The sequence below is a fragment of the Cavia porcellus genome, unplaced genomic scaffold (genome assembly GCF_034190915.1).
Source record: "Cavia porcellus strain 051 isolate PalLab524CR breed Dunkin Hartley unplaced genomic scaffold, mCavPor4.1 scaffold_20, whole genome shotgun sequence".
Classification (NCBI taxonomy): domain Eukaryota; kingdom Metazoa; phylum Chordata; class Mammalia; order Rodentia; family Caviidae; genus Cavia; species Cavia porcellus.
In genome coordinates this window covers 8,600,140-8,612,670 of record NW_026947503.1, presented here as the reverse complement: position 1 = coordinate 8,612,670, position 12,531 = coordinate 8,600,140, and the positions used below count along the sequence as shown (strand labels likewise).

Genomic DNA, 12,531 nt, shown 5'->3' with positions numbered 1-12,531 from the left:
AGGTAGTAGCTCATTAGTAAGGTGCTTCCATTTGTTAGGAAGCCTCTAGTGCAGTGAGGCATCCCAACTCTGGGAACCCCTGCTGAAGGCATTAGGAAGAGAAAGCGAATTGTGCTTTTTTCCCCCCAAATTAAGTTGTCAAGGAGCTCAATTATACTACATACTGAGCGTATGTGGGCCAGCTGATGAAGATGATGATTTATGAGCCTATAAACACTTAAGTGACTCCAGTGATGGAAATCCTCAGCAAAATCCACTTAGGAAAATGAAGCAAAATTTATTTCTGTTATCTGCAGGTGGTAAAGTTAGGTGGCTTTCTCCTCTACAAATTTCAAGTTACCCTACTGAGTTTGGAAATATAAGGAAACTTCATTTACTTAAGATTCGTATTTTAGTATAATGTTATTATACAGATTTATATATATGACAATTTTTTGCAGTTTACATTCATTAGATCTTGACTTTTGACATGTGTCTTTCCTATTTAAAAGTCCTAAGAGGAGTGGATCTTTCTAGTCACATGCATTTTTTTTTTTTTTTTTGGTATATTCCAGCTCTTTTAAATGGTCTCCAAATACAAAACACTTGACTAATGATTGTGATCAACATCATCAAACTTTTTCACAGTGAATCAAAGAAACAGTTATAGATTAGAATAAATCAATAAAACCAATATTAAAATTATATACTAATTCAGTATATTTGGTATGTTTTCTCTTTAAATGCCAATAAGAATAATGTTAAGAATTTCAAGAAATTTACAAGCCAGGTTCTTAAATTTTAAAATATATTCATAATATCCAATTTTGATAGCAAAATGCCAGCTTTGGAAAACAGTTATCAATGACAAGCAAATTTCCAAATAATAAAAGAGAGTAAAACTCATTGCAGCTCTACAGTTAATCTCTTGGTATATTTTTATAAATATTTGCACAAAATGTACATTAACCCTTTGGAATGATTCAATGCGACTTGCTCCTATGAGTTCGCCATATATTTACACTATCATGTAACTAACGCAAAGGGACTTTTCATCGGTGAACATCTATGTATCAGATCATTACATCCTTCTTATGTTGTAGAAATATAAACAGATGTTAGCTACTTTATTCACAATAACATCTTATTGCAACATATATACTCTTACAAAAGATTGCAAAATATGGTCACACAAATTGGCAGAACATTTTTTGTTCCCTTTGCTACAAGTCAAATGTCATAGAGCAACCTCTGTTTCTGTTTTGCTTATAGAAGGTGATACATTAAATTTTCCTCCTACATATTCCTAGATTCCAGAGAATGTAGCCAATGCACGTATTTTTATTATATTACCACATTAAAAGGTCAGATATATATGTCAGTGTACTCACAGGCAAACAACATAAGTGTAATAGTTATTAAATATGTAATTACTCTAATTTACTTGATATCAAAATATTGCCACAATATTAAATATTCAGCAAAGGTTTTGTTTTACTTTGAATATATTTTTCTGTTTCTTCTGATGCTTGATATAATTTGATTTAGCTAAAAATTTAAAAACAAGTAAATGTATTAAATATAGAGTTCCATGAATTCATGCTAATATTCAATAGGTTTGTATCACCTTTACTCTGAGCAGCCATACACTGTTTTTTTACACTGTAAAAATGTAGATAATTTCACTTATACATGAACAGATATATCAAAAATACTAGGATGCAAAAAGGGCTCAGGAATTATAGATGGTAAACATAGTTTCTTAGGATTTAAAGTTGTCACCCAGGTTATATTTCCAATTAGAATATATTTTAACCTAAGAAAATGGTATTGCTTTAAAAGCATTTACAATTTAGTACAGCTAACATTAATCAACTAAAACAACTTAGTATTCAAGTGCCATAATATTACTTTACATTAATAATATTATCTTTGTTACTTATGTCAGAAATCTTACATTTGTATATTTTTATATAATATTGGCAGAGTATATTGGCACACAAAGGTGAGCAGGAAGCACACAGGAAAAGCAAATAACACCTCTGGGAATGGAGTTAATAAAAAATGTATGGAATGTGATATGATCATCATTGCTAAAAATCAAATTACAAGAAAATCCAATATAGTACAACAGTTTTAACAGTCTATTAGGAATATGGAAATTCACTTGCATGTACAATTGCTCTCCTGTCAGATATTCATTTTAAATGATTTTCACAAATTGCATGTTGAAAAATGCTTTTTGTTTTTTGTTTTTTGTTTTTTGTTTTTTTCAGAAACACTCCTCCTGCCCTAATATCACACTGGGTTATTGCAGTCTCCTTAGTTCTCAGAGCACTTGGCAGGTCCTCACCTGGGCCGTGTGATGGGGGCTGACTGTGGAGCCATCGCTCCACAGCTAAGACAACCAGGAACCGAGCTAGGACTGCTGAGCGTGGCCTCAGAAGGATATAGATGCCTTTCTCGTGACCAAATTAGGGAAAATGCATGTCACATCTGGTCTGACCTCTATGTTTTTATAGATCAGACCCAGGAGCCTCATCTCTTTCAGAGACCCTGAGCCAAACACAGCCTTGGCAGGCACGGCGATGGGAGGTAAAGGGCTCCAGAGACGCCATCAGCAAGCTTCTACTTAACGCAGTGTTTGGCATCCACATCAGGACAGATAAGAAGAAAGGAGAATAATCAGGATGCATGTTTTTCTAATATAAAATAAACTCCTGAAATATGCTTATTTTTAGATTGCCCAATTCAGTAATATTTATTAGACAGCACAACCTAACAACCTCTATGCAATATAAGGATAAAAAGAAACAAATACATGTACTAAATATTAAGTGAGAAAAGTAACAGTCATGTATCTTGTCATCTCTGCATTACTATTCATTTAATTTGATGAGATTTTTGTGTTTTAAATTGAACATAAAGTTAAGGAAATGAAGGAAACAGGACTAAAATATCGACCAACAATAAAATAGAGGGCACCTACTCTTGCTTCCCCATAATGTTCGCGGTTTGAAGTATCCGCCTAACCAGGGTCAAGGTCCCCATGTTTTCTAGTTGATGTCTTCCCTCACGATATATAACAGCACTTTAACTCAAATTAAATTCTGCACAGTATGGTATTATGAAATTAACTCCTTTAGTCAAACAACATATTTTCTCATTTATGTAGCCCCACTACCTTTACTGTATAAAATGAAATCTACGGCATCCCATCCTCACATATAGTCCTGAGACCACTGGTGCTATTTCAAGTGCAGGTCTCTTACATTACTCCTCACTGACTGAAGTTTCTGCCATATCCAAAGTGGGACAGACGCAGGCTGCCTACTTATAAAACTCTCAGCACTGTGCTTTGCACTTATCTCCTTCAAAATCTCCCTCTGAAAAATGTTCCATACAAATTAAATGTATCTAAGTATGCAGTGTCCAGCCACACGCCCTGCAGCATCTGCAAACAAAGGTGAATGTCTGTGTGTGCGCCTTTCAGAGAACCACAGCAGGGACTTGACATCCCCAAGTCCCTGATAGTTCAGCCTTATTTTGAAAGTTGGGAGACAGTGTGGAGGGATCAGAGAAAGTCAGACATCAAACCCATTTATTCTGAATCTTAAATTATGAGCTTTTATCACCAATATTTGGGTTACATTGTTACACAAAGGACAAATTAACATCTGGTTTGAGGTCTCATCTTTGATTGCTTTGGGATTAGTGACATGTTCTTGGCATAGGAAGCCTGTACCCATCAACTCTCAGCCGAGTCTTAATAACACTGTTACACAAGGTGCTAACATAACAGGGATTTGTAAAACCTCTCCTGGGCACCTCCGCCAATACCTTTAACCGCGGTGAGTTCCAGATGGCCTCTTGCCAGGCCTCCCTGGTGAGTGCCAGCACCTCCCTTCCATGGCAGATCAGAGGAAGACCCAGGGAAGAGGGGCTGGTCCTGTTTTCTTTCATGCTCTTGATCACCATGTGCTGCTTATTTAAGAGATAGATCCAAATAAAGAAAAATGCATGGTGGAAAAAAACTGTTTAAGGAAGTTGGTCCTTACAGCTTCACGTCCTATATAATTCAGGCTCACCCAGGAATGCCAGGCTCTTAAGGGATTCCACAGTATAAATCTAAAATTAAAAATAAAACCACAAAATCCAGGCTGCAATCCTAAAGGTGCATCTGAGACTCTTGGAATGAGTAAGCAGAATTATTCATTTGCTATTGTTACTTTGACAGATACTTTTTGCTTCATTTGGTCTTATCCAAAGCAAAATATAGAGATTTTTTTTTAAATTTCATCCAGGAACACGACACACATTTTTTTCTTCTCCACTACTCCAGCACCAAAACTAAAAATGGGGCTGTATGGAGACAGCCTAGTATTGGAAAAGAAGTATACTTCTGGAGGAAAAGAAGAAGAAGAAGAGGACGAAGAAGAAGAAGAAGAAGAAGAAGAAGAAGAAGAAGAAGAAGAAGAAGAAGAAGAAGAAGAAGAAGAGGAGGAGGAGGAGGAGGAGGAGGAGGAGGAGGAGGAAAAGAAGGAAAAGGAGGAGAAAGAGGAGAAAGAAGAGGAAGAACACACACACATAAACAACAAACAAAAGTTGCAATCTAATCTTGCAAAATTTGCTTCTCTGGATGAAGCACTTCTTGATGGGTTCACAATGGCCCCATCCCCCTCCCAAATCCTCTTGTCTACCCTGGGGAAAAATACAGAAGGAAAAGTGAAGCCATTCTTTTCCTTAAGGCTATACAGACACAAGGAGCACATGTCAAGACTTCCCAGCAGGTGGATCTTCGCGTGGCTCTTGCTGTGAATCCTGACTGCAGCCTGGAGTCCCTCCTGGGGTCCTGGGCTCTCTTGCCATTGAGATAATGACACAGTGTACAAACAAAGAAACAGAAAAATAAGTTGATGGTCCCAACAACAAAATCCAATATCGACTTTACAATCACAGGTACAAATTGCTCAAATTGATAATTTCATTTCTCCTTAAGACCTTGTTGTCTAAAACTAATTAGAGGCCAGGTTCCCGAGGAATTTTCAATATTCAAAGAAAATACTGGAAAAAGGAAATCATTCTTCTACTGCAACAGTCTGATGAAGTCGGAACCAGGCTGTCATAGTCTGGCAAGTTCAGGGTATCATGAAGGGTGGATTCCTGGTCCAGTTTGCTACTTCCCCCCCATTCAGGGGACTCTGTCTATAAAGGAAAAACCAAGAAGCCCGAGAATGTGGAGTATTTCCAGCCTCCCATGAGGTTGCCCCTCTCCAGTTTGAGGTGCACTTTGTCTTCCCTTTCCATGAGCAGCAGGACACCATTGCTGGCTGCTTCTCTGGTAACGTCCTGGTCTCCCGCAAATGCTGAGATCACTGGGTAGCCGTTTTGCATTAAACTGACCTAAAATGTAGAGGGGAGAGCTCAGCAAGCCATAAAGTACCCCACACCCACATGCTGTCCCCTTCTTTGATAATAACCCTAGCCCACCCTTACAGCTCATACTAGGGGTCAGCAAAGGGGACTCTTGGCTGCCTGGAGCCAAAGGACCCTGGAGAGCCCAGCTCCCTGGCTACTCAGCCTCACAGACCAAGCCACGGAGCCCTCAGCAATGGGACACCATGAGCCAGGTTTGCAAGGGCCCAGTTCTAAGAGCTACCCACCTGGATGGTCTGTCTGTTATACACTTTGACCACGTGGAAGCTGAAGCTATAGATCCCTTTCCTTGGAGCTACAAATATGCTGGAGGCAAGATCAAAATGGTTGCCAATGTTTACTAATACCTGCAAAACAAGAGGGAATACAATACTAACAGAGCAAGGCCTGCTCGGCCGTGTTTTAATCACTCTCCGGTAACTGCTGATAGCAGTATGGGGCAGCGCCTATCACCAAGTCAGCCCCCTCCTCCTTCCCGGCAAGGAGGAAGTGAGGAAGTCAAAACGCCATAGAACAGGGGTGGATTTCACAAGTACTCTATGGGTTATAATTTCAGGAAGAAATTTAAAGCATATTTTCGTTACATATTCAGAGAGTAGGTGTGAATTTTCTGTGTTGGGGGTCAGGACATTGAGAAAGGAAACTCAATAAACTATAAATCAGGTCTGTTTCTGAGGTCTGTGGATTGCAAAGACATCAGCGTGATGCTTTGATTAATAAACATAGATCTGTACTAAGTGGAGATAGAAAAGGCTGAGAAGAAAGTCGCAATTAAACGAGGTCATTTCTGAAGGAACAAGCTCAGGGCCTATCTTCATGTGCTCCAGGAAAAAACAGCCTCTGGGATGTTTTTTCTCCAGGGCTTCTGAGTCCCTGGCAGTAGTAGTAGGTGCTCAATAATGGATGAGGAGTGAAAATGTTTTATCAATAGACATTGGATGCCTGGGTTGCTCCTCTCTGTCCTCTGGGAAGTGTGTTTGCTCCCTTAACTGAGGCATGGTGCAAATAAGTAAACAACTATGAATAAATACAGAGAACTGAAATGGTAGACTGGATACCATTAGCTCCAACTAAGGAGATCCCACAACTCTAAAAGGCAGATTGAGTCACTGGACAGGGGATCACATGCCCTGCAAGTGGATTCTTCCAGGAATAGGATGAGAGTGTGATAATGTTACAAGCAGAACTTGAAGAGTGGCAGGTTACCCTGTATGACACAAATCCCTCCCAGATGCTCCAGACAAAATCTAACTCCCTGTTCTGGATACTGCCCCTGTTCCTCCTCATATACAAATCAAATGCAGTTAAAACAAGGAAATAGTCCACTGGATTCTTGACTTTTATAATAAGCAGCAGAAACAACATTTAACAGCCCTGTATTTGCGATCTTGTCATCTGCTCATAGAATAAACTTAAATCAGATACCTCTTACTGTTACTTTTTTGTGCTCAAAATAAAGGAGTAACACAAAAGGACATGAGCTTGCACAGTTACCCACAGCAGTGTGGACGTGACTTGTGGAAAACACTGGTTCATTCATCTTGGACTGGACCTGGCTCTGACCACCACTTGAGTCCCTGAAGGGCGGGTCTTTTGCAAACATTCTGGGCTCTATTGTTGGAGACAAAGCGCTTCATGATGCCTGTTCTTAGCCTGTGAATACTATGCTATGTCTCTCTCACAATGCTTCAAAAAAGCATAAAACATTCTCCACTTAAGCTCCTGGAGCTGCTGCCTCTTCCCTTAACCTTCACCCCTCCATCACGATTTTCAGTTCTAGAAGCTGGTAAATTCAGGGCTCTGTTACATTTGGAGAAACACCAAGCCAGCCCTTGCAAAGTGGGTCCCAGACATTCCCTAACTGGGAGCCAAGCAAATAGTGTTTAATCTACCCTGCCACAATTTGCTAAACTATAAAATTAGAATCCTATTTCTATGCATCCTGCACTTCGCCAGTTTTCTTGACACCCAGCTGGAATGTATATGTGAAAGGGTGGTGAACACTATTTGTAAGACATTGGTAAATAAAACATAATGACATTAGAATAGCGGTCCATCAAGAACTTATTAATACAGTACATAAATTCCAAATCCTATTTCTTTGTCTTCATTAGTAATTACAATAGTATTTTTATTCCTTTAAATAAAAACATATTAAAGAAAAAGAAAACTCCCATTCACACCGCTCCCACACACAAAGAAACCCCATCAAAGAGATGATCTTTAAGGATCACTGAAAATGAAGACTATGGCCTGGAGCAGGGCAAAGCCATGCCTGCTGAGGATGCATGCCGTCTCTGCGGCCACCAGGGTCTCCATTTTGTAGGAGGCATTTTGGCAAAAGGATTAGCTGATTATCCAAAGTCTGGAATTATGTTTTCAAATTGCTTCTAAAAAATAATAGAAACCAAAGTTGGGAAGGATTCACTCAGAAAGGTCAAGACCTTCAAACCCAGAGTCCCAATCACCCTGAGAAAAGAGCTGCAAAGGCTGGGCCAAGCTCTGACTTCTGCTGTGAACCAAGAAGCAGAAGTTAAGCAGCTTAAAGCGACTGACTTCAGTAACAGCTCTTTAATTATACAGCTACGCTGGGGGCTACGCTGGAAACTGGTATGGAATGTATCTGCATATTATATTTCGTTTACAATCCACTGTATTTAAACAACCATATTACTTTGTTTTATTTTTGTATGATTATTTTTTCTGTTTGCCCCACACTTATTTTTCTCTAAAATACACATTGCTTCACCAGGACAGCCTGCAAAATCAGTAACAGTCCCACACTGTCCGCATTTTGCCCAGGCCCTTTGGAGGCTCCTGTGCTGAGGAGTCCTGCACACACTTAGCTCTTACTTGGGGTCCCTGAGTGACTGCAGATCAGGACTACCAACACTCCCCACCCCCATCCCACCCAGGGGAAAGGAAAGGTGCGGAAATAGATTTTAAATCTCAGCTTTACAGGCTATTTAGGAAGTTTAGGATTCTCGAGAGCCATGAGCCAAGTGATTAAAGATTAAAAAGATGTGGGGAGGGAAATGGGAGGAGAGCATGGAAGGGGAACGATGGGTTGAAGTTGTGGCCAGAGCAGAGAGGAGAAACAAGCCTGGAACTCTTCGCCGAACAAGCACAACCCGCACCCCAATGTGGGCCCCGCCCCTGCTTCCGGGCCGGGGGGCCGGCGACGGCTGACCTGGTCGAAGTAGATGGTCATGGTGCGGTTGCTCATCTCCGACGGCTCGTGGTTCGTGCTGCGCGTGGCGGAGAAGGCCACCTTGGCGCTGCCGGAGCGCACCGAGATGCCCAGGGAGGAAGTGACCGCGCCGTCCGCCGAGGGGCTGGAGTCGCACACCACCAGGCACTTGCCCTCCAGCACGATGGGCTCCGTGTCATTCTGCGCCCGCACGGGATAGCAGGCGGGTAGCAGCAGCAGCAGCAAGGCCAGCGCCGCCCCCAAGCAGGAGCCGCAGTCGGCCGGCTCCCGCAGCGCCCCCCGGCGCCGGGGCATGGTCTGCTGCCGCCCGCTGGCGCCCCTGCCCGGCGTCGGCATCTGGGCTGGGGGGCGGCTAGGCTGGGGGGCGGGACGAGCGCCCAGGGGCGCGCGGGAACGCCGGGGGCAGGAGTAGCTTCCTCTTGGCTCGGTTCCCCTCTGGTACGGTCAAAGCCGGGTGCTTCTCAGGAGGAGGGTGCCAGCAGACCTGTCAGGGCACAGAACCCAAATCCTTAGACAGGGAGGTGGAGGTGGGGAGAGGCGCAGCGGGGAGCAGGTGCCTGCGTGTCTGGGCCCCGTTTCTGATGGCCATCCTCTAGGGCCATAGTCACGTCGATCGCCAATTTAGCACAACAGGTCTGGAGAAAAGCCTGGGCGCGCTGAGGAGCGCATCTGGGAGGGCTCCTGGGCTGCGCACTCCTGGGCGCGAGAGGGTGCTGCAAGACCTTGGCCCTAGGTGGGACCCTGGAGCCGGCTTCCACTCACTCAGCCAAAGGCGAGGAGATTCAAGACACAGGCAAAGGAAAAACAAAAAGTGGGTTCATCTCAGCTGCGTTTCCTGAAAGCCACAGGGGGGGGGGAGCAAGGAGGGGGGGTCTTTTCCCTGCCTTCTGTTCCATTCTCTATTTTCCATCAGGAGGTGTTTTTAAAGCAATCCATTTAGTAATTAAATAAATAATCCATTTCCACTCCCAGAAAGCTCCTTTGGGTGAATGAGATTAAGGGGTGGGGACACAGATTGAGAAGCGCTTAGCACTAAAAGCACACACCCATGTCCCCACTGCCACTAGCGAGCCCCCTTGGAGAAACTCCTCAGGTTTCCCTCCCCAAGGGAAGAAACCAGCGACCAGAATCCCAGGCTTTGCCTGTTTTAAAGCCCTGATCTCTGTACCCCGCGCCCGGACTCCCCGAGTTGGGAGGCAGCCCCCGTGAGTGTCTCTAACTTGGACACCCTGGATAGTTTTACCCTGTCTCTTTTTCTCGCATTACACCAGACAGGTCATGCCAATACCCAGGCGAGAAACAAAAAGCCAAGAAGCCTGCACCCTCGCTGCCCACAGCCTCGCAATAACTCTTCCACTGTTCTTTCCAAGAAAAGGGAAGTTGTTTCTCAATATGTCTGCTGTCCTCAGTCCCGGCACCAAAGCATTAGGAGATTCTTCTGCTTCCCAACCTCCTTCCCCAGAACAAGACTCGCGCCTATCCTTATTAAAGTCTATGCAAGCCCAATGCCAGACTCCTGGAAGGCAGGCAGGGATAAGGTTTGGTTACCTGGAACATCCATGCCCAGCGATCACCGCTACCGGCGAAGTTGTTCTGCTTAGAGAAAATGAGGCGAGCTGGCAGGAGCTCGCGGGAGGAGGATTCGGAGCGCGACCCTTCTCTCCCCGCGTGGCCAATAAACCGCGCCGCCCCGCCCTGCCGCTTTCCCGCGCCGGCCTTCTACCGCTCCCGGTGTGCGCCACGCCCGCTCGGGGCCCGCGCACCCCGCGCCCTGCAGCACGCGGAGCCTCGCTCGGCTTCCCGCAGCGCGTCCCCCCGGGCGCGGGCGACCCGGACGCTGCAAGCGGAGCACAGAGCGCGCGCGGAACCCCGCGCTGCACCCCGCGCGCCTTCTGCTCAGCTCCGTCCAAGCTCCTCCGTCCCAGCCTCTCCTGCAGGCTCCAGAGCGCACGGCGCATCAGTGTCATCGCGCTAGGGACTCCGAGCATCACTCTCTCTCTCTTTCCCCCAGCTCTGGTACTCCCTCCCCCGCAACCCCGCGACACCCTGCACCGCCCAGGTCCCGCTCTCACCCTAAACCCAAAGCGAAATTCTTTGGAAAATTAGGTACCCTCAAAAGCGCCAGCCGCGTCTCTTCTTTTTGATTCTTTCTTTTCTTTTCCAAATTCTCTCCAAGTCTTAATCTTGAATGGCGTGACCACTTTCATAATTAAAGGAAGAAAAAAAAAAAAAAGTTGAAGGGGAAAAAAAAAAAAAAACAAAAACAAAAACTGGGATAGACCGAGAAAGCTTGATTTAATGGTTTAAAGGCCGTGGCTCCAGAATCTCCAGTTTGAGAATCGTCAGGTTTTGCCAAGAATTAAAGAGGTACCTCCCGACTGGGTTTAGCTGTCCGCTCCTCTGAACCTGGAGCCGCTCGAAGCGCTTTGGCAGCAAGCTTATTTATTAAAACGCCGGTTCTGAGCTCTAAAGACCTGGGGAGACGCACCGGGTTTCTGAGCGGCACCTCCGCACAGGCTAGGGGCGCAAGCACGGGCGTGGGGCGCCACCTACGGGCGCTGGAGCCTCCCTGCTGCAGGCTGAGGCCACCGGGACAGAAGCGTGGGTGAGGCCTGAGGAAGAGAATCAGGCTTGCTGGCCTCCTCTTCTGTCCCCAAAGCCTGGCTGGCCTCTGCAAAAATACAGAAACAATTACTACCACTCTTTCCAGTGTTCTTCAATACCTTCGTCTGTTACAAAGTGAAAAGGTCTTCTTCACTGCTCAGATCTTTACATCTCTCAAGAGTAACTGCCGAACTGATCAACGCTGCAGTCTTCATTCTCTGCAAGGAGAGGTTTGCATAGATCACAGGTTTGTAGTCCACATCGGCCTCAAATAAGCTAAGGAAAAACGGTATTTAAGTGTGCACCCTCTTTACAACTTGAATTTTAAATGCATCGTTCTTAAAAATACATTGGCTAGTATAGTGTACTTTATCTGATAGGCTGATCAAAAAATAAACCCAGCCAGACAATTCAGTCCACCAGAACAGAGCGCATGAATTTCTTATGCCACTAGACTACACATCTAGCCTTCCTTCCTTTGTAGATTTCAGTTGTGTTCTGGTTCCACTCTTAAAAACAGGTCTTGTGAGTTTTGACGGCCTTTGTTATTGCTTCTGCCACAGCCATTCTCTCCTCCTACAACACAGAGGTGAGGTGTAAGCCCGGAAGATGCAATTCAGGTCCACAGGACAACCAGCGCACAGGACAGCCAGATGGGTGAGAGGCAGGGGCAGAGGGAGAGCGCTGATGCAGCGTTGGGTGAGTCAGAATAGTTCTCATGTGTGCAAGAAAGTAATCACAGGCTCCGAGTCAGACGCATTCGGCAAAACTGTGCAAAACCATCAAAGAACTCCAAAATACATCATCCTCCACTGTAGTACTAAAAATCAAATACTTCACTTCAGTGTTTTTGTACCATGCTGATCATGTCCAAAACCACTGCAATTTGTCACATCTTACTACCATTCTGCTAAGGTTAACACTGTGGAATTAGTACATTCTTATTTACAGGTCCATTATTCGAATATTGCATAGTTTGATAGTGTCTTATGATCAAAATGGATACAACTCTACCATGATATCGCAAAGAGCACTAATTTAGGTGGAAGCCTAAACAACACAGGATACTAAACTTACAAAAACATGGCACACACTGAGCAATTCGGGGACGCTACTCAAGTTGCAATACCTTTCACATATAGACAAATTTTACTATGAGCTCTATTAAGCAACTTTCTTAAACCCTGTGCTCTATCATTTCTTCTGACTAATATAAATGTAAATATGAAAGAAACATTATTATTGTCACTTCTAGAAGCTAAGAACTACTTTCTGTGTGGCAAGGGAAATGTTTAATATGG

General features: G+C 44.3%; 1 protein-coding gene across 3 annotated transcripts; it reads right to left on the bottom strand.

Annotated features, from left to right (window-relative positions):
• Positions 1–257: 257 nt before the first annotated feature.
• On the bottom strand, positions 258–11,352 carry Cbln2 (cerebellin 2 precursor). Of its 3 annotated transcripts, none has more exons than XM_003466518.5 (4): positions 10,737–11,352; positions 8,606–9,110; positions 5,643–5,762; positions 258–5,382 (listed from the first exon to the last, which is right to left on the bottom strand). In XM_003466518.5, exons 2-4 carry the CDS (start codon positions 8,960–8,962, stop codon positions 5,185–5,187), a joined length of 675 nt encoding a protein of 224 aa, XP_003466566.1. In that variant the 5' UTR covers positions 8,963–9,110; positions 10,737–11,352; the 3' UTR covers positions 258–5,184. The 3 variants fall into 3 exon arrangements, with proteins under 3 accessions (XP_003466566.1, XP_005002296.1, XP_023419443.1); XM_005002239.4 differs by lacking the exon at positions 10,737–11,352 and adding an exon at positions 10,175–10,600; XM_023563675.2 differs by lacking the exons at positions 5,643–5,762; positions 10,737–11,352 and adding an exon at positions 10,175–10,612.
• Between the last annotated feature and the right edge of the window lie 1,179 nt (positions 11,353–12,531).

Coding starts and splice junctions, on each gene's coding strand:
- Cbln2 (XM_003466518.5), bottom strand. CDS start 8,962: ATGCCGACGCCGGGCAGGGGCGCCAGCGGGCGGCAGCAGACCATGCCC. Junction 5,763..8,605: donor TGACCATCTACTTCGACCAG/GTCAGCCGTCGC, acceptor CTTGTTTTGCAG/GTATTAGTAAACATTGGCAA. Junction 5,383..5,642: donor ATAACAGACAGACCATCCAG/GTGGGTAGCTCT, acceptor TCTACATTTTAG/GTCAGTTTAATGCAAAACGG.